A 27,272-nucleotide genomic window follows, 5' to 3' on the forward strand; every position below is an offset into this window, starting at 1 on the left:
TGCAGCTTGATAGAGGATTGCAGCAGATGGGATGGGAACAAGATTTGGGGGAACACAAGTTTTGATGCCACATCCCTCCTCCCACAAAATCCTTTCTTCCCCCTGCCAAAAAAAAAAACCAAACCCAAAACCACCAACAGAAACAGCTCATGTTTTCCTACAGTGGATCACTAAGCAACAGCTTTTCAGTGCTATTCTGTTCCGTGGTTTCCTTTTCCTGCTCCTGCCTCCCCTCTTTCTAGGTGTACCTAGCCAGATTTAAATGTCCACTGGGCTGAGATTGCTAATAATGAGCTGGTGGCACTTCTCCGGCTGTGTGCAGGTCGCTGCATGCCTTCAAGCAGAAACTCTGTAGGTATTTTCAGCTTTATTTAAGGAACTGAAGTATAAAAAGCTCTTTGTCACCGTCAGCAAATGACAACAGGAACACCTGAGAGGTAGGAAGGAGAAAGAAAATGAGGGTTTTTTTTTTTTCACAGAAAGACAAATTTGAGGAAATGGAAGAACAACAACAGCAGTTTGACTGCAAATTAAAAACTCCCCAGAATAGGCTTCTCTGAAGATTCTCCTTCTCCATCCAAAATGTGGCTTTAAACAAAAAAGCCCTACACATCTCCAGCAGTGACAGGGAGAGTATTGCTGGCCAGCTCTGCCCAGCAGCTTTTCCATAACACGCATTATTGTGGCTTCTCTTGGGTATGACCTGCAGGACACATTACAGGGACAACTGTCTGTAAGCCATTGATACTGGGACTAAGCTGGTAAAAACTGAAAGATTGTTGCCTAGTCTGCAGCTTCGAGCTGTAGTACTGCTGATTGTGCCCTACTAGAAAACGCAGGGAGAACCCCAAAGTTCATGGCTACCTTTACTTAAAAGCAAAGAAAGCCTCAAACCAACAAGAACAAAAACCAAACAACAAAACCCTTCCCTGCATGCAGCTGGTGAGGCTTCACTTGCCACTTCACTCGTGGTTGCATGATGCTCAAAGGTGTACTAGTGACGTGACCAGTGTAGGAACTGCACTGACAATCATTTCGGGAGTATCCTGGAAATTAAATGCTCTGAAGAAGACTGAGTTCTTCCAATGTTGCTGGCGTTGGAACTCAGCTTCCAACGTTGAGTGGAAAAACAAAGGAGGCTATGAAAAATGCAAACAACGTAGATAAAAGTGACTCCTTGGAGAAGACACATCTGGAAATAAGTAGCTTCGCGGTTGACTCACCTCACGTGGTTGTGAAGAACATCCCTGTCAACAGCAGAGCCAGAGGGGCTCTTCAGGACTGTCCAGCCCTCCCTAAGAAAAAGGATAAATCTGACATAAATAATCTTTTAAAGTGCCAGTTATCTCTACTGGATGTAAGAAACATCTGACTGGGACTTGAATGTCAAACTAAGTGTGCAGAGGAGCTTTGCGCACTGGGCCGGATGCTCCAGCTGGCCCTTCTCTCTCTGTGCTCCTCTAGGTCTGTGGAGATACCGTCATTCTCCTTGCTTTGATCAAACGCTGGGTGAATGCGGATCCTTCTCCTTTAACAGGCTCTGCCCAGACAGTGTTTGCTGCCTGGATACTTTTGTGGCTCAGATTCCAAGCCTTTTGTCTGCCCCATCACATTGTTCTCTTATTCATGCCCTCTTGCTCATCAGAGACATCCTGGTCAGGTCTTGGCAGCTCATCTTGTGGGCGCTATGACTCGCTTGATGTTTTCTGTGTTGTTTTAACTCCTGTGGCCCAGCGGCTGGAAGTGTTTGGCCGGCTGGAGCGGGCTGGTGTGGGCTCTGCTTGCTTTATGGATGATCCTGCAAGTGATATATGGTGTCAGACCTATAGGGTGGGAGTCATCGGAGTCTGTGAATTGCTAGGTGTGCTGGGAAGACAGGGAGAGGGCAGCTGAATTTTACTCTGCAGATATGAGTTATTTGATAATCTTCCTGCCATGACTAGGAACTGAATCTGGATAAAGCCTGTTAATTCAGTTTTTACAAGCACGGGAAGAACAGGTCCCTGAATGCCTTCCAGCCGTCTATCCCGAGTAGTCTCCAGCTTCTCCCTGAAGACGTTTCTGAGGTGTTTCACACCTTGCTGTATTGTGAAGCATCTCCTCCTCCGCACCAAGATGCACTTAGAGGTCTCCCCTGCGAGTGGGAGCCTTGACTCACTCAGCTGCGCAGCCAGTCTCTGTATCGTCTTTTTCTCTTCCAGACACTGTAATTATGTTAATGACTGGTCAGCCTGGAGCGATGCCAGCTGAACACTGGTGCCCTGTAGTCACAGCAAAAGACGGCTGTGCTGGTTGCGGTGGGAGCAGAGGACAGTGCTTTTTGACTCAGCCCTGGTCAGGAAGTCACTGGGACACTTTCATGGTGGAACAATTTTTATCAAAGCATGATAGTAACCTGTCATCTGCCTTACGTGGCCAACTGAGTAATTTGGTTAAATAGTCCTGAGGTTCCTCCTGCAGTTCTGGCTGGAATATTGGATGTTCCTGCCCCTGCCCCCTGTTGAACAGGTGCTTTTTGTCATCTGGAAATAGCTGCGTTTCAGCACAGGGATCAAGTGCATTTCATGGAGGGGCTGAGAATCGCTTTCAAGCTTGGCTCATGTGACGCGAAAAGCCAGCTCTACGTGTAAGAAGCACTAATATTATTAAAGCACATTTCAGGGTGGGCCTTCTGACAGAAAAATACCACTTCATCACAAATGCAAAAGAGAAGGGTGGGGATTTTCTTTTTCAGTTTTGGAGGGGTTTTTAAGTCTTTTGTTATTGCTCCTAACCGTGGTGCGTTTGGCCTGACCCACAGTAATAAAAAATAGATTATCTCATGGATGGAGCAGGCTGGTAAGCTCCTAACAGCTTTTTGCTGTTAACAGAGAACAAACACCCTTTTGCATCTTGGTGCGTCGGAGGAACAGGCTGCACTCCCTCCCTCCCTCGCTCCAGATCAAGTCAAAGCAAGAATCTTGGCAGTGTGTGTAAAAACGGGATGCCAGGAGGTTTTTTGTTTTTTGGTTGATTTATGACTCCACCTGCAAATTATTCTCAGACTGACGTAATTTTTTTTTTCTTTTCCCCAGCATTGTCCTGATACAGTGAAATAGGATCATGATTCCCAAAAAAGCAGGAGGTGCAGTGCGCTTCCCTCTCTTCCTTTTTTTTTTTTTTTTTTTTTTTTGGAAAAAAGGGGAAAAGTGAAAGTCTATTCAGGATAAAGATAGCTTCTTATAGCATGAGTGAGCACTGTCTGAGGTGCCAGGAAAAAGGATCTTAAATAAGACACTTAACTCCTCTATTCAGCACTTCTTTTTTTTTTCCCTTTGAATTGCTGGGCTGTGGTGGCATCCCTGGAATCAGCCCCAAGGAGTGCATTGCCCCCAGCACTATGTGGGCTCGTGGTACCTCTCTCTTGACATCATGCAATAACAGCAACAAATCCTTCACCTCCTATGTATCACACCAGTGTGTTCAAAGGATTTAATTAACTATAAAGGTTGTAAATTTTTATGGAAATCAATCTGAACACATTCTGAGGTACTTTCGTCTGGTGCTGCAGTTTCCCAAACACACCTTCCCACATTTTGTAATCATGGTCTTTGAAAGAACCCCGGAGACTACAGAAACTGGGCACACGCACAAAACAAATGGAAGCAGGGGATTCTCTCTTCCTCTCTCAGCTGCTGAGATTTTTTCCTTTCTCCCAGCTGTGTTACTGTCCAGAAAAGTAAAATGCTTCTTGAAGGTGATGTCAGTTGAACTGTATTTTGTGGAACAATCCAAAACTGGCTATTAACGGCTGCTGATACGTGGATGCAGTAGTATATTCTCCAACATAATTTGGTTGCACAAAGGCTGATATATTGAACACAATTAACCCAAGACACGAAGACTTTAGTACGTAAACCTTCATACCCCTATGCCTTCTATTGTTCTGACCACTTCAGATTTTTGTGACTCAAGCAATGGATTTAAACTAGTTTGCTCTTAAGACATTTTATGCTGTAAGAGACGCTGTTGCTACTCTATCTGTGGTTAAAGGAGTATGTGAGCACACTGCATAACGGAGGCATGCATGACTGGAGTTCCACTATAAATAAGGGGGGTAAGTGCACTGAGGGACGTGGGGGAAGGACGACCAGGGAGCTACCTCCCCTCTTCACCACACACGGGAAGGTTGGACCCCCAGGAGAGAGCTCAGGGGATGGGAGCGCTAGCACATCCTCCCAAGTGTGGCAGAGCTGGAGTTTGGCCCTTCTGAGATGGAGAAGTGTTTATTTTTATTTTGGGAAGCGGAACCAGGGCAGGGTGGTAAGGGGGACTTTTTGTTTATGAAAATGGAGCAAAGCAGGGTCTGGCCTAGCTTTAGTAGCCCAACAGAGAGACTGCTCACTTGAGATGCCAAAGCATTGAGCTGCAATCTCTCCTTCAAGCTATATACAATTATTTATATAAACGAGAGCTGTTTCAACAGGAGGTCCTGGCTGAGGGCAGGGGACCCAAACTCAAACTTAAGCAAGGATTTGAGCTGGGTGCTCCCTCACCCCACTTAAAATATTTTGGTGTCCGAGCCAAAAGGGATATCCCTGCCTTGACTGGGATCTCCTTTGGGAGCTTGGAGGCACGTTCTGCAGTAGCTTGGCTGGGGCTTGGGGGGGTTCTGCAAAAGAGCGTTCCGAGGGGGTCTGTGCACCTGTGGGTGCAAACCTCGCTGAGCCCAGCCTCGGGTGGTGGGACCCCAACCAGGCCCAGTCCTATCCATGCTGCCCTTGGCAACGTGGTGTGAACTGTCCTCCCTATGATGCCCGAGTCATGTTTGGGGTCATGTTAACTTGGGGGGGGGAATGCTAGCAAATAGGCGAGCAGTTCAGTAGTACAGATACCGTTGTCTGGTCCTTGAACTAAGCCCCTGTCTGTTTTATTTAAGAGTATGTAGATGCAGCCTTTATGGCTCTTGTTCTGCATTGCTCAGTTAAGAGGGCACCATCTATTTACTGGGACACAGGGCACTGCGGAGCTGGGAGCCCTGGATGCAGAGCCCACGTGTACCCCATTGCCTCCCTGGTAGGTACAGGCAGGCACAGTGTCCCTTTTTGGGGGCAGGGAGGGGGACACGGGTACCCTGCAGATCTCAAAGGCTCTTTGTTTGTCCTTCCTTGAGTTCTTTAAGCCCAGCAGGTTTATTTCCCTGCAAAGGCTCTATTTTTTGTCTCAAAAATGGATATTTGCTCGTATTAAAATCCTTCCAGACTGCAAATAACAATATTTTTCCATTTGTAATGCTGTACTTGGCATCAAAACAGCATAAAAGGTCAGTCTTCCCAAATTCTGCAGGAAGGAAGGTTTATCTCCCAGTGAAGCTAACAGCTGTCTTGGTCATTGTGTACAACAGGAGTGCCGCGGAGTTGTCTTTCTGCGTGACAGCCTTGTGAGAGTCACTTGAAGCAGGCAGGCTTGTTTTCATTTCCCAAAACCAAGAGAATTTGGGCTTATGTCTTCTTGCATCAGGTTGTTTTATCTGAGATCGGCAGTTCAGATTCAGCAGGCTTCTTGGAAGGATAGCAGTTATGAGAACAGATCCAAGGCCAGTTTAAGTTACATATTGAATATTTAGATAGTTGTATGAAAAAGCAGTTGCTAGCACTGGTTTTTTTTAATTTTTTTTTATTTTTTTTTTCAGAGCTGAAGGGAGCAGAGCCACTGACATAAAACTCATCGAAATGTTGCTTGCCCCTTGGGGCCCAGCTCTGCTCTCTGGTAGGCAAAAAAGTGATTAACATATTTTATTGTTTCTATTTCCCTGCTTTGCATTGGTCTTCCCAGCATAAGGGAGAGTGTTAGAAAGGAGACGTGTTCCTGCTGAAAAGGCCTTTTTAAGTCTCCAATTTGGCACTTTTACGTAGGATTTCCACCCGTATAAACAGGGAGGCAGCAGCTGTTAACAGTGGGGAAGGCGGCTGGAAGGGCAGGGTGTGCAGCAAACAGCTGGTATTTACGTTGCCTCCCCCCAGTTTGCAACTGCTGCATTTAATAAGCTGAGTGCTTGTGTTATCGCCACAAATGGATGCGCTCAGGCGCAGCAGATGCTCCAGGGAAGTATAAAACAAAGGGCAAGACCATAGCGATATTTCTGCAGCTATGCCCTCCCACAGGCTGCACCGTCGGGACTTCTTGAGCCAGAGGTGATAACTGCAGCTTGGGTAGACCTTGCTGCTTTGAAAGTGTCTAATCCTGCTTCCAGCCTCTTGCCACTGAGACCCTTGTCTCTATGTTGATGGCTTTTCCCACCTTCCTGATGGCTTTTTTGGAAGTTTCTACCTGGTGATTTAATTTTTTACCCTCCTGTACTTGCATTAAATGTGTTTAAGTAAGCCTGTGTTAAATGCAGGGAAAGCACATAACTCTGGGAATTGCTTAGCCATTAAGAACTCTGTTGCTAATTCTTGCTAAGCTACTGCACTTAATTCCTTGGGATTTTTTAATGGGGTGAGGGTGAAAGCCAAAACGATGGGATTCAGGATTTTTGCTGCAGAACTAGTTGACTTTGTGTTGGATTTGAAGTTGGTTCTCCAGCAGAGTATTTCTTAGGACATGTTTTCTGAAGCCCTGATTTCTTAAATTCCTGTATATAATTGTAGTGTTGCCAGGTCATGGGTTTCTTTCACAACTCTTGCAATTTGCTGTGATGCTTTTCTAAAGCCTGATTTCTTGTGTTTGTGAGAAACTCGGCTTTCATTAAATAAATAAACAAAGCTCCTGGCCATCTTGACTGTAAGGGGGGTAAAAAAAAAAAAATATCATGAGAAACACGACCGGGGCATAACCCGACAGTGTGGGTGGCTCCTCTGCCCCAGGAAGCAAGTGGCATCCCCAGATTTGCAGAGATGTTGTGCATTACTGGAAGGGGAAGCTGGATCCATTGTTCCAGATGCTGGGGAATGCTCTCTGCAAATAACTAATTGGGTTTTCTGGATTGCCTTGAGGTGCGACAGCTTCCAGGGGAGAGATGGCTCCTTGGGTCTCCTCTAAAGCGGGCTCTTGTGTGGCCTTCCTGGCAGAAGTCTCCACAGGGGTTGAGGGAGGTATGGCTCAGCTGTCAGCTGGGGGAGCACGCAGCATGTACCCATAGCCCATGGAGGGGAAAGCTGTTGGATTGGTGATGTCTGTTCTAGTGTCTGTCTGGCAGCTGATGGGCAGGAGACATTCCATGCGCTGAAACACAGATACCTTAGAGCCAAAACTTCCTGGTTTTTATCTCTATTGGTGGCTGCAAAAAGGTGTAATGGAGATGTAGGAAGGGCAGAGATCTTGGCAGTCTCCCAGCCTCCCTCGTCCTCGTAGGATCCAGATGCAAGGATCCTTGTAGGATTCAGCAAGAGATCAAGATTCTTGCGTTGCTTCGTCGTAGTGGCCGTGCTCTAAGGAAAGGTCTGGTCACGTGAAGCCTGGTAACTCCTTAGGAACTGAGAGGGGCTTGGAGCTATTCCTCACCCAATCCTTTTACCTGCAAGTATCGGTGTCGTTAATTCACAAAATACATGGGAAATCTTTTGTTACTCATAGCTAGAGCATGATGGATTGTGAAGTCCTGCCAGACATAGGTGTGTGCAGTCTGGCAACGAATCTCTGAGGTGCAAAAACGAATGTGCAAGATTTTCCAGGGAATGTTGGGGGAGTGATCAGGCAGGAGGCTTGACTGAGGCTGTGAACACCTGAAGTCCTGTTCCATCCATTCACAGCAAGTTGTTCCAACCTCACAGACTTGGAGAAGTATTTCACCAAATTCCTTCTTCAGCTGAACTCACCCCCTACAGTGAGCCTTTTATCCTGGATAAATGGGAAGCGAATCTCTGTATTATATCTGAATTTAGAAATTGAAAAAAGGAAAGTACTGACTTGGTCCCTGTCTGACTACCTTGGCACTTCTACTCCAAAATACTTCTGGACTTGATTAATTTTTGTCTTGAACAAGAAAACTGCTCTACTTTAACATTATGAATACTTATTTTTTGGTGTTGTTTGGAGGTCCTTTCAGAATTGGAAATTCATTGCACTCAACACTGTGCAAACACATGGGGAAGCGTTGTCTTTGAAGAACTGATTTAGAGATCCAGATTTGGCACAGATAGTGTTAGAGGTGGCTATAATGGTCAGATTATACTTGGGGAAATGCCTATGTACAACGAATGGACAGACACATCCATCACACGCCCGTTGACTTGGTGTTCCACTTGGTCAAATGACCGTCTGCTGCGATGGAAACATGACTCTCCAGCTCCATGTGGGCCCTCATGTCCTCTTGCAGGACACCTGCCAAATGCACGTAGACCCATTCTGGCTGGTTTAGAGGCTGAAGGTTGAGGAAGCATTTTTAAGTAAAGTTTTAGGCCTTGAAGTGATTAAAATCAACAAATAATTGCTATGTTTCTGTTGGAATGAAACCGGTACTGTGTTGGGGATGAGGAGGATGAGCAGTCCAGCAGCGATTCTTCATTTCTTCTGTTCTTTGATCCCAGCCTTACTGCATTTCTGAGGGTTATGCTTTGGGCAAATGTAAGCTTTTGGCCCCGGTACAAGGGTGACTCGATGGATGGGAGCCTTCCAGAGCAGCCTCTGTGTGCAGTTCAGCCTCATGTTTGGATGTCATCACTGTAGAAGTAAGAGCCACCCACGGAGATCTGGTCTAATTTTAAACTTTCCAGGAGCGTTCAGAGGATTTGATGGAGATTCTCGGTTGGGGGTTGAAGTAGATGGATAGAATAGACACATGAGCTCCATGGCCAGATAAATAAGATCCTAGCAGGGAAGGCCCATCAGGACATAAACACATAAACACATATGCTCCTTAACAATTAGATATTCACTGGGGCTATTTATGGCTGATTGCTTAGGCAATCCCTAAAACACTCCAAAAAAGCAAAGGCTGTGAAGCAGAGTAAAGCAGAGATGCCTGGTTAACCTGCCTCAAAATAACCTGCAGTCACCCCAGAAAACCGAGGAGAAGTTGTTGAGTGGAAAGAGGCTTTTGGGGGCCACGTGGCAGAGGCTGGATGGAGAAAGGTCTGTTGCTGTTGCTGAGATGCAGTGAGTTTCTGTAGGTTTCCCTTAAGCAGAAGTTAGCATTCCTGTTTATGTACTTCATGTGCATGCATTAAACCTGTAACTAATCTTAAATTAAATTTTTGGCAGGGAAGAATGAGTGTCTTGACTGTTTCTAGACTGTCAAAACTTAGTCCCTCGGGGTTGAGCTGTCTTTGTTATTGCCTGGAGAGGACTTGATGGTCAGAGTCCTGCTGGACCAAGTCCCTCATACGCCAGAAAGAGTCTCTGTCCCAAAGGACTTGCAGTCTGAATACGAGAAAAATAAAACAGACTGGGAGTGCCAAAACAGTGAAGATTCACCTCTAGGCATGGCAATAGCGAGCAGCCCACGTCTGCCACCTGCTAAATTCCCCTCAGCAAAGGTTTGTGCTCAGCAGCGAAACATTTTTATCAGCTCCAAGTATTCTTCCCTCTTCCTCTCATGCAGTCATTATGATTTTATCTTTTTTTCTTTTTCCCCCATCAGTTTTGCTGAATTTTGTCTCCTGCTGTTTCAATGTATTTTGATTGTTCCCCCTTATCTCCCCAGCCCACATTATTATATCTCTTTTCCCAAGAATTCCTGAGTACCCAGATTCCAGCTGCTTAAACTCCTGAGGCGGGCGGATGAAAAGGGCAGCTCCCACCACTAATTCCCCAGAGTCTGGTGTAACCGGAGCCCCCAGCACAGACTCTGGATAGCAAACTCTTCGGGGTGCTGCTGCTGGACTCCTGCAGAGCCCGTCTCAGCACAGCAAGCCCTTTTGCTGACCTACGAGCAATGGCAGCGCGCACTGGATAACAGCCGCGTCAGCCGAGGGAGGTGAGCGTCCCAGTTAGCGTTTACTGAGCCCTTGAAACGACGGAGATTTTTCCGCATACATTGCATATTTTGCTGCGTTTGGCCCATTCTAAGCCAAACTGGAGAACACCAGTGCTACGGGGAGTGAGGCTGGTCTCTCGCCCAGTGCTGCAGGCTCACGATATTTGGAGCTCTCTGGTGCCAAGCCAGCCCTTGCGCTGCAGTCACTCCGCGGTGCATTCGGGCAACATTTTTCAGATGTTGAGGATACAAATGAGGGCCAAGACTTAGAAAACACTCGTGTTGCATTTAGGCAGTTGGATAAATCTAAGGAACTCTTTTTAGAGCACGCCAGTTGCAGGATCAGGTGCTCCACCATACAAGAAGGGTGCTTGTTTCACCAGGGTTCTGGCTCTTGATACGTTGCCCTAAGCAGCGTAGCGCTGACAAGAGAAGCAGCCAGATACGGGAAACCTGTGCCTTTATGCCAGAAGGAACAGATGGATATTCAACAACCAGACTCCCCCAAACATGTGTAACTGATAATAGTCCAAATTAACGTTCCAGATAGAAAGTGCACGAGCAAATAGGGCATTTTATTGATTTTTTTTTATATTTTTTTTTTAAGCTCGGGAGAATGGTCTCTGTGCATCAGTGCGCTGCTGGCCAGGCTCTGGGACTGGATGTATCAGGTTTCTGCCTGTGTATTTGCACGTGGCTTTAGATTTGGGAGGAAAAGCCTTTCCTCCTGTGACACAGTCCTGGCCTGCGCTGGGTTTTTAGCCGCCTGAGTACTGCAAGTTGAAACAGATTTTCAAAAGTGTAGGTCCCATTTAGAGTGCTAGGGAAAGGTGACTTCAGTTTTGGTCCTTGCAACCAGTTTTTGTATGTCCCTTGCAGTTTTTGTATTCCCTTCAAGATCCAGAGCCTTACTTTGGTGTTAGATTAACTAACTTTGAGCCAGGTTTGATATCAGTGGTTGCTTTTCCACGTGCCTGGGCATCAGATGAATCGGTGACTCTCATTTCCTGGGATCTATTTCTTATTTCAGTCATTTGTCATCCCAAACAACTGTTTCGTATTGACACATATTGAGCATTCACCCTGTAGAACTGACCTTCTCAGCTGTTTGATTGTGCTCATTTCCATCATGAGGAAAACTGGTGCGAGGACAGATTTAAGTCAGCATGAATATATTTAGGAAGTCTATAAAGCTTTATTTTGAAACCCTCCCACTCCCTCCCCTGTTACATTCCCTGTTATTGTTGAGGTTTCTCATGCGTGTCGCCACATCCAGCTTCTGCCCTTGTCCTTGATCAACCTCTCGATCCCGGTAACCTCTGGGCCGCCTCTCCCTGGGTCTGTTTAGTTGTTCTATTTTATAATTTTTCTCTCTGCTTGGCTGAGGCTGGTGGTGTTTCTGAACCAAGACTCAAACCACCTCATTTCCTACCATGTGCTTGCTTCTTCCTGTGTTTATTTTTTTTTTTTTTGACATCTGAATCTGTGCTATCCTTTCTTGGCTATCTTTTTAGCAGGGGTTTTAACCTTCTTTAGATTTGCCTCTTCTGCTCCACCTCTGCGCGCCTTGCTCTTATCTCCACTAAGTGAATGTGGCCACCAGTACCTGCTCGACAAGCTGCTCAGGTTCTAATGAAGTTGTTCTTTTTCTCCTTTTTGTCTGCTGCTTAGCGTGTTTTAGTGTGCTGTGGTTGCCACAAACAGTATTACCTGTAAAACTGAACTAAACATCCCTGGAGGGATTTAAAAGATACGTAGATGCAGCGCTCAGGGCCACGGGCTGGTGGTGGCCTTGGCAGTGATGTGTTAATGGTTGGACTTGATGATCTTAAAGGTCTTTTCCAACCTAAATGATTCTGTGTTTAGAGGAGCTTGAAGCGTTGCTGTGGGTGGCTTCTGGGTGGGCAACCAAAATCTCTGTCCTTGCCCAGGTGGCACCATGGGGGCAGCCATGCACTGATGGGGGTGTTGCTCAAAAACCAAACTGTCACATCCCTGGGAGGGGAAGATGTTTAACCATCATCTTCTCTGTCAGTGCAAAATGTTTATTTTCAATAGGAAGCCTGCAGTTTTTAAACATGGAAATTACAAGCCTGAAAAAACAAGTTTAATTTCCCATTCTCAGCTGCTTTTCAGTTGCTGTCATTGCTTTTCCACTGAACCTGGCTGGGTTCCTTCTCAGATCTCAAACTAAATCATTAGGAGCTGGTTCTTCTAGTAGGGCTGGTGGTTGTTTTGGGGTTTCTTGGGTTTTGTTAAGGTTTTTTTGTAAAACCTTTCAGGAAGATAACTGGTGATCTGGACAGTACCCTGTAGATCTGAAACTGGTTTTGTGACAAACGCTCACTCATTCTCGGTAAACCTTTTGTTATATCTTCACAAGTTTTTGGTGCATCATGTGGATAAATACAGTGACTAGGAATCTGGGCATGCAAGTTGCTGAGACACTGAAGCTGATATTCATCTGCCCACAAAAACTATGCAGCGCTGAATGTAGCTAAAATCTCTTCAGAGAGGACATCTTATATTGCATGTGTGCTATAATGGCGAACATGAATACTGTGGCGTCCACCTATCGCGTAGATTGTGTCTAAGATTGCAAGCCTAAGGACAGCGGTCTTCCCAATACCTGCCTCAGCTTTCAGAACTGGTTAACAAGAAGGATTTTACAGTTGCTCCTGGAGTAGGAGCTCTGTCGTGCAGGCACTTATCTTTTTAACTTTGTGAAAGTACTTCCTACCTAATAAGTGGAGAGTAAGTGAGTACAAGTCCCACTTCAGTTGTTATTTGGTCAACATGACTTTCTGGTTAAATAAGTAGAAGAAATTCTTTACTCTTGCATGCATGTCACATGCTTTTTGTCTTAATTGCACTTGGGGCAGCCAAACAGAAATTGAGAAACTGGGATTGTGTTTTGGACAGCACGGCCTTAGCTAATGCTAGAAGGCCAAGGTCAAACCTGAGAACTTTGTGCTGGCTGAGGAGCAACTGATCCTCTGGTGGCATGTAGCATAACCTTCCTCTTCCAGCAGCACACAAGCCAGAGGAGGTTCACACCCAGCTGCCCATACTTAAAGGTGCGCAGGTTCCTATAGAAATAGTATATTTATTTTTGACAGCGTGATATCTTAAAAAATTATTAAGAAGGACCACTTCTACCCAGAGTGCTCAGGAAAGTCTTCAGCTCCTCAGAGTGTCAATTGTAGAGGAGATGACCGGGCTCTGGGAGTGGGAAGTCTGGAGGAGCCAGCAGTTCCTTGCAGACCTGCAGCCACCATCTTTCTATGTGGCCTCTGAAAATAAGAGCTGGCTCATGGGGCTTGTCCTCGGAGCTGCTGGTGAACGTGGAGCCACCAGTGTGCCAAGTCTGGAGGTAAATAAAACTGAACTGCCCCTCTGCTAAGCCATGCATCAAGTAAACCTCCTGGGAATGGGATCGGTGACTCGCTTCACATGCAAATGACTTGTTCATCCCTGGCGGAGGCGTGGGTTCACGTGCACACACCACCATTCTTCCAGCCCTGAAAGCCTGACAAGACTTAAATGAGTAATAAACTTTGTCCCCTGGCTAAAACAGGCCGCATGTGATTGTGGATGTGTCCGTGTGTGTCCGTGTGTTTTGCCCTCCGTGGCTGGATTCCTCCCTTGGGTAGCTGCTGCTGTCTAAATGGTGTGGGTCTGTCCGTCACGGTCTGCTGTCTCTTGGCCGGGTTCCACCTGGCAGCCTTCCGGCTAAGCCCTTCAAACAAAATAGTTCCTCTGTGGGGTCTGTCTTGCTTTCTCTGGGGCTGGGAGCAGCCAGAGAGGAGCCGGGGGACTCCAGTGCTACAGCAGCAGCAGGAGAGGTCTGCACCATCACCCACCGTGTGCTGTGGGCATGGGTCGGTCTCATTCCAGTTCTCTGCCTCCAACACAGTCCTTGTCTTGAGAAAAAGGCTTTTGAAGCTTTAGGGAATACCACGGGGGGGTTTTGGGAGAAGAAATTCCTTATTTCATCTAGGTAGAGAAGGAACCTGGGCTGGGGCAGGTGGTGCTGGTGTTGGGCGTCTCTTATTTTGGGGGTTTGGTTTTTTTAATGTAAGAATCCCTTCAGTATGCCCAACTTGTGTATTTTGCCTGAAAACTCAGGGAGATCTGGGGAAAGAAAACTGGCCAAAGAGTTCTTCCTGGTATCCATCAGTGAATGCACTGGGGAGATCTCTGAAAGAATAGCACCATCTCTGCCCCTCCAGGTGAAAGCTTTAGCAGATGCTCAACCTCTGGAGACCCTGTCAGGTCAGACCCACCAGAAGCCTGGTTGTCAGCAGAGTGGCATGAAGCAGCTCAGGGCTTATTGCTGCAGTTCCACAGCGAGCACTGCATGCCCTCAGGGCGCTGAGCCTCTGGCTCGCCTGGTGCTTCACACTGGAGGGGGGTTTCCTAATAGCTTCTAAAAGACCTTGGTGTTTTGGGAACATTGTGTATTATGTTAGTGTTATATGAGGTCTTCATTCGTGGATGGACATCAAACTCTTGAGGCTGCCTGAAGGGCAGGGGAGGGAGGTAATTAACCTGTGCTTGTGTGCGTAGGGATTCAGCAGGTACAGTAGGGGACTGGGAGCTATTAATGGGTTTTGTGACCTGGCTGTCTCGCCTCGCTTTTTCTTATACCTTAACTTCCCTTCCTACACTTCACATTGTTGCTTTACGCAATGTGATCCCTGGGGAAGCGCCTTTCTTAGTGGGTACCTGTATAGCACCTGGAATAATGGGATTTCAATCTGTTTTGAGGCCTCTGAGATCTATTATCTTTCCCACACCAATTAAATCCCCTGGAAGCAATTCTGCTCTATTATGCAAGGTGACCTACCGCCATGTCTTTATCTTCTCTTTGCTCTGAGCACCAGGAATAGAGAAAACAAATAAGCCCTGCCAGAGCCAAATGGGCTTCATATGGAGTTAATTCTTGTTTTGCTGTTGCACACACTGCAGTGATTTTTGCCCTCCTTTAACTCGCCTCTCTCCCGACCAGCATGGGCTTGCACAGATGTAGCTGAAAGTGGAATGAGGCCCCTGGTCCATAAATGCTTCAGCCAAGATTAAAGGTGCTCCATAAATGCAGAGTATGTTGTTGTAAGGTGTTTCCAGATGAGAGAAAAATGGATTATTCTTCAACTCAGTCAAGAAAAATATCATATTGCAGAGCCAGGCTCTGGAAATGTGGTTTGAAACAAAACAAACATGGTTTATGAGAGACAAAGAAAAAAAAAATAATCTTGTTCTCCTTGGTAGCAAATAGGGTTCAGATGCTACAGTGTCTGACATAATTTCTTGTCTTTTTACCAGGTAGCAGTGATGATTTTACTAGCTAATTCCATGTTTGCTCTTCCCCCTGTTTAAAATATGGGGAAAACCCCAACAAAGTCCAAGAAGTCAGCTATTACATCCTCACATGAGGTGTTTAAATTGATCTAAAATTTCACTTCAGGCATTTAAGTTGGGAGCTAAAATTTTGCTGTCGTAAGAGCTGAAGAGTTAAATGTGATTTTTATTTTACTGTTTTTAAAGGAAAAAGGGATAAAGACCTCCATATAGAGACTGCAGAGGAGTTGTTGGGGTAACCGATTGTTTTACCACTGTCTATATCAATAGCTAGATGGATATTTCAGATCCACAGACCGTGTTCCACAGGATGTTGATAATTTAGACAAGGTGCATGTATGCACCTCTTCCCCTTTCCACCGTGCCGGGGGCTGAGCACATGTGGCCATGCAGCCACGTGCTCCAAAACTCATCCCAAAGTGTGCTTCTGGTTTTCATTCTTCCAGCCTGCTTTCTATACCTGTCAGTGAGGTCTAAGGGCCAAAAAGTGAGAACATGTACTTCTTGCAGTAAGGTTGGTTGCTTGGGGAGCTCCCTCAGGTCTTTGTGTTCTGACCCATATGTGGAGAACCCTGGCGAAGAGCAGGACCCCTTCATGGTAGGAGGATGAAAACACGTGGTAGGAGGCATTCCCCGCCTTCTGAGGCTCTTGGAATTCCAAGCACCTTTTAATAACCTGAACTTGTTGATTTTCACGTCAAAGGTAGGGCTTAGAGCGGTGTGAGGTCTGCTCTAGTGTCCTCTCACTTTACTTGGGCCAGCTTTTCCAGGAGGTACAAGGAAGGAGGTCAAGGAAGGGTTGACATAACCCGGGCCCTGTGAAGCAGGTGAGTATAGACTTGAGAAGAGGATTTATCTACAGATCTAGAGGTCTGGTATGTTCCAAGATTGAAATTCCTGTGTATGTAGAAACTCCTGTACAAAACATGTTTTTCTTGACTTCTGACAAGCGAAAGCATTGACCACAAAGTCCATAAAATGCCAAATCCTGGCAGGGGCACTTGCAAACATGCTGGAGAACTGGTCTGGGGCTTTGGGTTTGGGTATGGTGTGGTCTCCTCTGCCCCAGGCAAGGACTTTTTTTGCAGGGAGTATTGCCATCTTCTGAGTGTTTTGAAGAATAAGGGACATGATAACAGCAGATGGTGAATACAAAGGGGAGGTCATTAAGGGACGGGCAGGGGGGCCACATCCTCTGCATGGCTGGGTGCATCCTTTGAAGGCAGCCCTTCAGAGGAGCCCACTGCTCCTGCCTGCTTCCTTCGGCACCTGAACACCTTACAAGTACTCAGTTGGGTTATTTTAGCACCCTGAACTGGACCATAAAGGCCAACATGGATAAGATCAGAAGTGCTGTCAGAAGCTAAGGGCTTTATCTGTGATCTTACTGCACAAATTCTTCTTTCAGACTCCTTCTTTGGTTTTGTGTGTGTGTCTTTGACGTCTCTGGGGTTTCTGTGTGATTTGGAAGGGGTTGAGCTTTCTCTTCTTCTCTGCCTCACTTATTTTGCAATGCCAGTTGTACTTGGGTAGGAATGCCACTGCTTTGGCTTGCAATCTGACAGCAAATGGCCCTTCCACTGCGATGCCCCCAGCCTGAACACCCCCAACCTGGAGGTGCTTGGGGAACGCATCACTCAGCTGTTACCCCAGAGGTCTGGCCGTGGGTGAGTGGCGCAAGTTGGTTTTACTCTGGTAATTGGTGGGAGGTTGCCCTGCAGCTTTATGGGATAAATAAGGGACCTCAGCAGCAACGTGGTCTTTCTGTGTGCTCCCTTCAGGGTGCAAGCAACGTGCTGGGGGCCAGACTGTTCCCAGGAGCTGGGAATTCAAAGCTACCCCTTGGTGACCCAATATCAGGGACTACTTCTTCTGCAGCCTTCAGTGAGGTGGGAGCTCTGCTATCATTCTCTTACTGCTGAAAAAGGCTGGAGTTGCCAAAATAAGCGTGTCCTTTGTTCACCCTTGGTCAACGCTGGTCCTTGACATGGCACATGGGGTCGAGAGGGACTGTGTCTTTCTGCTTATTCTAACCTGTGCCTACAGAAAGCTGCGTGCAGCATTGCCACATGGCTAGCTGGGGTCAGACTTGGCACGTCATGCGATGTCCCTTGGGAGCCTTCATACGCTCTGCAACATCGTCCTGCATTTGTGGTGGATCTGCAATAGAATGATCTGAAGTCATCAAACTTTCAGCTCAAAGAGAGAAACCACAAGCTCAAGATGGGGCCAACATAAATGTTTGTCTTTTTAAATAGATTTCACCCTTGAAAAATCACCTTCAACCAGGCTTTCCCACCTCTCAAGCCTCAACAAACAGCTCATGTCCACACCTGAAGCAGTTCCACCTAGAATCACGGATGGTCGGTGTGGTGAGAGCAGCAAGTTGTGGGCATGCAGTTGAGAGATTTCAGGGTTCAAGACCAGAATACCTGGATAGGCTTTAAGCATCCTGCAGGAATAGGGACCAGCAACCTCCCTAAGCTGGCCTGGGCAGTGTGCCAAGGCATTTGTAGCATATTTGGTATGTCTGGGCTAGTCTGTGACCTTAAGGTTGTCCTTAAGTATCAGTGTTGATGACCAACCTTGAATCTACTTTGCTGTTCTGTGCTCTAACCAGAGGCCTTTTTTGTAGTCAAACAGCCAGTCAAAATATTACAACTGTGATTGCTTCAGCGTCGTCTCCAGAGTCTCCAGATCGTCAGCAGGAGCCCAGCAGCCAGGAAGGAGATGCTTGGTGTGTATTTTGCAATAGGTCAGCTCTAATTGCAATGGGTACAGAGAGCATCTGTAGTTTTAACAAGCAGTGTGAATTTTTTTTTTTTGGCTCCCTGTGACCTTCCCTGAACCTCTCTATCATGGGGTGGTGGATCCGTTCACAGCAAAATTCAAGTTTACAGCTCCTAAAATCTGCAGCCATGTCAACAATTACAGATTTTTTTTCTCTTTTTATTTTTTTTACCCCAGAAGCAGGATGAAAAAGCTATATATATATCTATGCCTGAGCCCAGACTCAGTCCTTTGCATTGTTTCTTGCAGTTTCTTGCGCAGTCACATTAAAGCCATGGGATGGGATACTCTGGGCAGAGCAGTGCGGGTAAGCTGGCACAGCCTCCTGGCTTGTTGGAGCAACAAAATCCTGTTGAAGCTGTGTAAGGAGGTAACTCAGCAGGATTAGAAAAACAGATTTTTCTTCATTCTTAAATAAAAAGCTTTTATAATGGAAGTTAAAAGCTGATTCAGCAAAACTGGGAGAAAACAACACAGCAGGAATTTAAGAAAACACGTTGTTTGTCAGCCACAGAGAAGAACAATGTGCGTCTTTGTTTGAAGCGTGGATTATGCAGGAATAAAATAATAAATAAAAGGGCTGCTGAATGGGGCTGACATGGTGTGCCTTCTGAAGGATACTGAATTAATAAAAGAGGAATAAATCATCCTTGGTTTACAAACAAATGCACTTGCTCATGTGCCCGTCTCCCAAGGTGTAAATCAGCCCAGGCTTGCCCCTGACAGTGAGCAGCTGGTTCAGTTCTCTGGGCCAGGTGTGGAGCTGGTGTAAAGCAGGTGGCTTTATCCTGATAAAAAATAAAGAAATAAATAAAATCCAATTGGTAAGAGTCAGCAGAGAGCAAAGCTCCTCTGTTGTACAGCCACGGCGGATCCCCCCTGAGCATGGCAAGGAGCCTGGCCAGGGAAGGACATGGTCCTTCAACTGGAATTCCCAAACTCCAAATTTAGGTAAGGGCTGGATATGATCACCAGCTGATGATACCTTAGAAGCACAGGGGAGGAGAGCTCTCGTCCCTTATATCCTTCCCAAGTTGCTGATGTGACAGCCGAGCACAGGAATAAGCACTGCAACCCCAGTGTATCTTGCAGACTTCCCAGGAAAGGTTGCTTTTGCTGGGAGTAGCTGCTGCTTCCAAACGCTCAAGCCAGGATCCATAAAGATCTCAAGGAAGGAGCCTTTGATGTTTGGGATGTGCTGTTTGGCTCCTACAGCATCTTCCAGCGAGAGGGGGTTGATGCTTGGCAAACAGGCTTGTCCTTTGGTGGCTTCCACCATGGCTAGGCACACCATGCCTGCTCCTGGTGGGTACCCCCACACCGCCTGGAAGGTGTTTATTGCATTGGCTTTACAAGGTGGCCACCAGTAGCAGCGTGACCCAGCCAAGAGGGGCAGCAATGTGTGTGTGCCTTCCACCTCTCTGTGGAAGTTTGGTAGAGTTTTGCAGTGGTAAGACGTAGGTGAGGAGAAGCTCCTAGCAGTGCTTCTCCAGAGAAGTCCTACGAGAGGATGCAGGTTGAAAGAACAGAGCTCCAAGTGGTTTTGCACAAGCAGAGCTAGGGATTGCATCTCTTCCAGCCTCACCAGCACCCAAAGGGTTATGGCAGGGAGCAGATGGTGGCCTGACTGGAGCAAGCTCTCCTGTGTCACTGTTTACAGCCAGACCTTATAAAATCACTTCCCTGATCTCAGCCACCTTGATGCGTGGCTCTGGAGGTGCGGGGACACAGGAGTGCTCTCCACTCACTAAGGTGATGTCAATGCTCATCTTACCCCAGGTGTTACTGGGGCCACCAGTGGGGTTTCTGCTCCAGTGTGGGAGCAGCTCAGACTCAAGCACTTCCAGAAGAGCTGGATGCTCTTCTATGCCTGGCTGTTCCTCAGCTGAGGAGGGGAGGGGCTGCTCAGAGTCTTTCAGGAGTTACATATGGGGGGCTGAGCACACAGGGAGATGACGAAGTGGAGCTGGGGATGTTGGCTGAGCTTTGGAGGGAGTTGCAATGTGGGTTGTTCTCGGTCAAGCTCTGTGCTGTGGGGTTGCTGCTCGGCAGCGGTGGTGGGAAGAACCTCCGGGGTAGTGACGTCTCAGTGGATGGGTTGGGAGTGGTGAGGCCAGGTGGATGGAGCAGAGCTTCATGGTGGAGAGAAGTTAATAGTATGGGAAATGGAGAAGGTGAAGGGAGAAGACTGGAAAAGAGGTGGGCTTGGACCTGGGGATTGGAGGGGGATCTGTCTCCAGCCACTGTGGGTTTTAATTCTCCAGCTAACACTTGGGCACAGATTATTGAGCCTTTGGAGAACAGCACAGGCTCATGGTTCCTCCAAGTGTAGGCAGGGGTGGAAGGGGCTGGTTCTTCTAAAGCTTGGCAGAAAAATCAATGAGGAACACTGATATGGATCTACTGGAGAGAGGCAGTGGCTGGTGAGTGGGAGCAAACCCCAGCATGCGGCTGCAGAAACATGGGTGCACGTTGACTTTCACAAGCTGCAAGGTGAGAGGAGTTGTGATTATGCAGAATTAACTAAAAAATCTGTTTTCTGGATGGTTTCCGGGACGACGAACAGCCGAGCTTGGCTTTGGCTGCAGTGGCCTGTACAGGATGTAATTTGAATTAAGTCTTCATCAAAATGTTTTGTTGTTGGTTTTTGGTTGTTTTTTTTTTAAACACGCTATTTTAGTGTAAGTAGAAGAGTGGAAAAAATTTTCTGGTTGCTTTCTGCTGTCCTAGTTATTTCCAGTATTAGTGATTATTATCTTAAGGAGATAGTATCTATTTAAATATCGTAAGTCTACTTGATTTTGTCCTTGCCTTCCTCCACTACTTAATAACTTGTAATAGGACTAGAAGAAAAGGAAACACTGGTGGGTTTGTCTGGTTTTGTGGTTTGGGTTTTTTTTAACTCTTCCTTTTCTTTTTTTCTTTTTTTTTTTTCCCCCTTAATCATTTGACAACATTTCATTTATATAATCAGGTTTATCGCTTCTCCCACATAGCTGGCAGGTTTTCTCTACTTGTTTCTCATGGTCTTCCAGTTGGGAAGGGGCAGCAACTTTAAAAAAATGCTAAAATCCTATTACAGAGCAGCAAAATCTAATTGAGGATTTTTGGATCAAACTGCAAAACCAGAGCTTCTGTTGGCTCATCTTTGTGAAGATGCACTGGATGCAGAGTTCATCGTGTCCTGTTAAGTAGCTGTTGGCCAGAACGCGGAATCAGCCTAGGTCAGGGCTTTGATGTTGTTACTGGAGCTGGCTTGGAGGCAGCATGTGGCTTGGACTTTAGACAGGAATTTCGGTCGGCAACTGACTATGATGGGAAGAAGAAACAGGACAAAAATGTGTATGAGGTTTAATTTTTCTAAATTTATGCCTTCTTTAATTAGTCTTGCAAAGTACAGAACAGGCTTCTCACCTAAGCATTTAAGCAGCGGCTTCTGTCCCCTTCCTTGACCAGCACTTCTCTGTGGGTTTAACTCCACTGAACCTCTCCTGAAATCCAAGGAAAAACTCCTGGAAATTTCAAAGGGAGCCCATCTGGAGGACTTGTGCACGTGCCTAGCTGTGCTTGGTCTGCGTGTCCTGCTGAGCAGTGCCCTGGCCGGTGAACCTGAACTTGTGGGGAAGCGGTGGGTCAGAGCTCTGGGGACGAGGGCTCTGGAGCGACCGCCTTCGTGGCCGGGAGGAAGCTTTGCAGACACAACTCGCAGCAGAGCTGATGTGCTCCTGCTTTTGCAGCTTTGGCTTTGTTTACAGAAATCATTAGGGCAAATATGTAGTGCAGAAAAGTGCTGCTGCTTTCCTGAGAATCGGCGTTCTACCAGAACAGCCGTTATGAGTGTCCTTCTCTCCCTTTTAAGTCTCAGTTTCCTTTACCTTCTGGTGCATTATATGGGGATGGGGGTGCAGACCCTTAGACCAGGCTGAACTAGCAGAAGAAAGCTTTGGTAAGTGAAGGAAACTCTTTCTATGTGTGAAAACTGCTCAGGAGAGAAAACTTCTGGTGTGCGTGCTGTACAGTTATCCAAGGTCAAGGCATCTGGGGTTTATGGCTGACTTGTGGAGTACTCTTAAGGCAAAGCTGTTAATCTTGTTGTGCTGTCAGTTGATTTTTATTGTGTTGGAACTCAGCTATTTGCATGTTAACATGTCGAGGATGGCAGCCTCACCTGATCACGGAAAGGTGTGTGGTGCTCGCTCCCAGGCTCCCTTGCTTTGTGCTGCGATGTTCTGCACAGCGGTGCAGGCTAATGATGAATATCACATGGATTTGTGTTCCTCATGTACAGCGAGCAGCAAGCTTTCTAAATAACCTTAGTCGGCTGTAAATCAGGCAGATCCACCGTTCTGAAATCTAGAGAGAAATTTCCAGCTTTTTATTATCCAACAGATGTTTTGAGACCTGTCATTAGACGTTCCCTCCACTGCAATGCATGAATAATATAGAACCCAGCTTTTCCATGGGTGTTTCTTTAATGGTTTATTCAAAGAACCGACAGACTTGGCTGTTTCACAGAGATCTGCAGAGCGTGGATCTTCTTCTCGTTAACGTCTGGAGATTTTATGGCATGGGAGTGAAGATTGTTTCAGTGTACTTGCTTCGCTCCAGCTAAGCTGAACACGGCTTTCTCTTCATAATTTGGTAGGACACATCTGTTTTCAGCCAAAAACAGGATATGGAAAGCCATATGGAAAGGAAGGAAAAAAAAATGAACCAGATTTGCCTTAAAGTTTGGTCCAAGTCTTGTATCATTTAGTGTTGTGTCATTTCTTGCTTTGTCTGAGCTGGTTTGCCTGTTTGCAGGAATTAGGACAGCCGGCTGGGAGAGGTGGAACAGCATTGCCTGGAAAGCCTTGTTTTATTGGTCCCTTTTCCTCATTTTTCAATCTTATTGCAAGTCAGGTCAGAAGAAAAGGATTCTAAACATTTGCACTCCCTGTCTTCTTTATATGGTTTGCTATAAACATCCTAAAGCTTTGTGAAACAGCTGCAAAACAACTAGAACAGAAAGGACAGAGATAGGAAAAACCAGTAACGGAGCACCAAAGAGTGATCCGATTTTTGTTTTTAAACTTGGGTCAGCTCTGGGTCAAGCGGCTTTACCCATCCCTCTGGGCACCGTGAGGTCTCCCAGTACCTTTGCTTGGATTTGTAAAAGTTGCCAGGTTCTTTGTGTCCGCTGCTGGGCTGGGCTGGATTGCTGGGAAGGCAATAAGCTGTATAATTTATGTTGGAATGTCAGCATCTGAACAGGCGTAAAATTACAACTCCTTATCGTGGGCTGAGGAGCGAGATCTTGGGTTTCTTGGACAGTCACGATCATCTTTTGGTGAGGCTGCTTTTGGAGACCATGGAAAAGCTTTACCTGGGGGAGCGGGGCTGCCTCGTTCTTTCAGCACATGACACCAGCAAAGAATGTGCTGTCCTTGTTCCCGCAAGGATTGGCTCATCTTTTGCTTCTTAAACACAGCTGTTGTGTTGGATTTATCCCACCCAGGGTTTTGTAGCTTGGGAACTGTCCGTGTGAGACGGCCAGCGTCTCCCGTGCCCATCTTACAGCACCGGCCAAAGGGGTGGTGTGACAGTGGAAGACGGGGAAGCAAACTCTGAACAGACTTTGTGTTCAGCTTCCAAAGCAGGGATGCGGGGCTCTGCTGGGTTGAAACATCCCGACCGCTGCCACTCACGGGAGCGGGTGCCTGCACTCAGATGCCAGCGCTGGGGCAGCCCCGGCTGGTGGGGGGCAAGGGGGGCTATAGAGCATTCCCCGTGTGGGATGTATTGTTCCTCTGGAGACGCGGCCAGCCATTTGGTGGGACCTGACTCGCGGGGCTGAATGGAGTGGCTGTGAAAAAGCGATTCCCAAATAAACCTGGGGGAGTGGGAGGGATGCCGGGCTGGCAGTGGTCAGCCCCACAGCAGGTCCAGCCTGCAGCCTCAGCCCTGCCTGGCACAGGTTTGGGATGTGCCTGCTGGGCTGATCTGAAACTCATTACGGACTTAAAGAGGGGAGCATTTCTTTTTTAATTTTATGCGTGCTTGTGTTTTTGGTTCTGTGGGTTTGGTTGTGCATTAGACAAGGGGAGCTGTGCATGCAAGGGATGCATGTTAATGAGCAGCAGGAGTGATGCATTTGGGAACCTGCATCTGCTGTGTGGTGGGCCAGATGCCTGGAGGGGGATGCCCATGGATGCGAAAGAGCTGCATCCTGTTCCTCCTCTCTTGTGAGTTTATATTCTTCACCCTTTTCCTTGTAGAGAGCAGCTGGATGTGAGAGGGCCCTACCCCTGCTTGTCCTTGCAAGGAAATCACCCTGCAAGAGGCACCAGCCCTGGTGCTGCAGCTGTATCCAAGGGGCAGCATGCACACAAAAATGAGTCCCAGATGCCTGGAATCACATCTGGTATTAGTGTCCTTCCTCTTTGCACGGTGTGGAAGGTAGCCCCATGGGAACACATCAGGGAAAAAAAAACCCACCACCTCCAGCTCTGGGGTGCAGAATAATTGGGAACCCTACAAGCATCAAACAGCCTCCCCATCGCCCAGCCAAACCTACAAAAGTGGTTTCCCTTGCAGCCAGCCATCGCTGGGCTTTTCATAGGAAAAGCCTAAGTAATTTCATGTAAATCTGCCACAGCTTGGAGGTATTTACTTTGTTTGCAAAGTCATTGTGTTGCTGTTGGATTTGTGCCACTGCTTTGTGTCAGGCACAGGCAGGGCATGATGAGAGGTTTCCTTAAATTTGATGGTGCTGGAAAAACTCGGTTCATGGTCAGACTTGGGTAAGTTTGCTTAAAAGGGTTTGCCAATGGGGTAGCCATGGAAGTCAGGCAAAGGTGAAGCATTTCAGGGGAAAAAAACAATGATGGAGAAAAAAAGCATTAATGCTTGAAATCCATGGAGAAGAGGGAGTTTGCCCTAACTTATCCTGGTGCAGTAGCAGTGGTCTTTCCAGAGTTCACTGTGTTCACTGTAGTAGGCATAGACAGCAAGTAACACAAAATGTTGCTTTCTCCCAGCCAAAAGCAGTAGTGACATTGCTGTGGCTGGGAAAAAAAACCAAACCACCACCCAGGGTGGGAAGAGAAGGTTAATGTTTTTGTTAGTCTCCCCTGCTGGATGTGTCTTACAGCCATTGTGGGGAGGGGGCAGACAGAAAGCCCCTCTACTGCTACCCAAACAGGGATTTTTATTTTGTACATACACTTGGTCCAAAAAAAATAATAATAATCCGTCAGGCACTGTTGAAATCATGTCCTCCCTGCTCAGCCAAAGTAGAAGAAAACCTGTGATGTTGTATGATGGGCAACACAGGAGTGGATACAGAGTGACTTTGCTCCATTCCTGAAGGTACTGGGGGTGTGGGTGGAGGGAACAAGCCCACCATGGCAGCGCAGCCTGGAGAGGACCTGGAAGGAGGGTGCTGGATAAAGGCACCTAATTGCCAGCACCCACCTGGCCGCTGCTTTGCCTTTGTGTCCTCCTTCTGCTGGTCTCAGTGACCTGCAGAAGAGGGACAAGGTGGCCATAGACTGTTGTCCTGGTGAGGCACGTCAAAGCTTGTGGTAGATCAGTAACAAGACTTCACTGATTTTTACGAAGCCCTTTATTTTGTCTTAAAATCTTATAAAAACTGTTACTCAAACCCAAAACATTTAAAACTTTACGTATGTACAATATAAGAAATAAATTATATTTTAAGTCATACAAAACCCACAATATACACACAGGGCTTTGAAACCACTCTTAAGTATGGCACGGTGACAAGTCACAGATATGTACTAAAGGCTTCAGTTATTAAACCCTTTGCATAAAACCGGGGGGGTAGGGGGGGGTGGGAAGTCTCCAGATGTGCTTGCTTTGGTTGGCTTGAAGCTCTACAAAAACTGAGAGCATTGCAGGCCTCAAAAGGACTTGCTAAGTCTTCAGAACTCAGTGCACCACCTGTCAACACTGGCTTTTTTGAGATTGCCTTTCTGCATGCCAAAAGTTTAAGAGTTGTTACACCAAGTCTCCTTCCAAAAAAAAAAAAAAAACCAAAAACCCCCAATATTCTAGTTCACCTCTGACAAGGTACACTCTGCTATAGCAAACGGGACAGCTGTAGAGTCTGTCAAACTGGGCAAAGCCAATTTGCCTGGCACCGGGAGTCAGCCTGGGATGATGGGGCAGCGAGGGCAGGGTCGTCTGTTTGGCTCAGTGAAATTCTTTGCACGTAAATAAGGCCTTAATTATGCACTGGTACTACAGCAGCAGCTGAACAGAGGTGAACGCATTCTCAGTAGTTAAAAGGGCTGGTGCAGAGCTCTCCTGAGGCAGCGCGGTTCGCTGCCTTCCTCCTCCCCTGCAGCTGGTGGGAGGGCAGCAGCCTTTTGCCTCTTACGACGAGACCAACGTGTGGGACGGGGCAGCCTCGCTGCAGGCACTGGCCGGGGAGCAAGCTGCCACCTCCACCACCTGCCACCTCCACCGCGCTCTGCCCCAGCCCCAGGGAGGACGGAGTATACCTTCTTGTAAGGTAACACAGTGAGACTTCAGTATTAGCCAGACACAGAACAGATTATTTTTAAGGCAAGCAAAGGACAACTTAAGTTAAGTGGCATTGTGCTTATTCCCACCCCTCCCCAGAACAACCCCACATGCCTGACCTGTGCTGGTCTCATCTTCCCACAGCCCATGGTGCTGTCGCACCCATGGTAACTCCTACAGTAGATGCTAATTTGTTCTTGCAGCTCTGTCACCCACAGCCTGATGGGCAGTTAGCATGGTTATCTTCTCAACTCCACTGGCAGGCAAACCAGAAGATCATTGCTGAGATCTAGATCTGTGAGGATCTCGTCCATAGTCCTGGTTAATGGGAGCAAGGCACGAATCACAGCGTGCAACAGGTCAAGGTAAGGTTAAATGCACAAACCAGGCTCCTTGGGGAAGGGAGAATGTAGTTTTAGTTACTCTAGGACTAGGACCATGGTCCATCAATTGCTCCTCAGTTTCTTGCACCTGATCCAAGATGCTTTGTCCTGAAAAGCCAGCTGCTTTAAGTGCTACCAAGCCAGATTTTTGCCACAGCATCTTGCCACCTGTGTGGTCTTTGTGCATCTAGGTTGCTCAGTTGTGAGTCTTTAGAGAAGTCTTCAGAGCAAATTTGAGATGGACCTGGGAAAAGCAGAGGGGGGGGGGGGGGGGGGCGGAAACAATCTACTTAAATGCAGAAGTTAAGGAGTAA

General features: G+C 47.0%; 1 protein-coding gene across 1 annotated transcript in view; it reads right to left on the minus strand.

The window, feature by feature from the left end:
• LIPG (lipase G, endothelial type) overlaps positions 1 to 27,272 on the minus strand; it is an 85,916-nt gene that overhangs the window by 49,440 nt on the left and 9,204 nt on the right. Inside the window, exon 10 of the mRNA XM_080371623.1 lies at positions 1 to 27,202. This exon is cut by the window's left edge and continues 49,440 nt beyond it. Coding sequence (XP_080227749.1) covers positions 27,181 to 27,202 — 22 coding nt within the window. The 3' untranslated portion in view covers positions 1 to 27,180. The remainder of the gene's footprint in view (positions 27,203 to 27,272) is intronic.

The sequence above is a fragment of the Falco punctatus genome, assembly GCF_963210335.1.
Source record: "Falco punctatus genome assembly, chromosome: Z".
NCBI classification, from domain to species: domain Eukaryota; kingdom Metazoa; phylum Chordata; class Aves; order Falconiformes; family Falconidae; genus Falco; species Falco punctatus.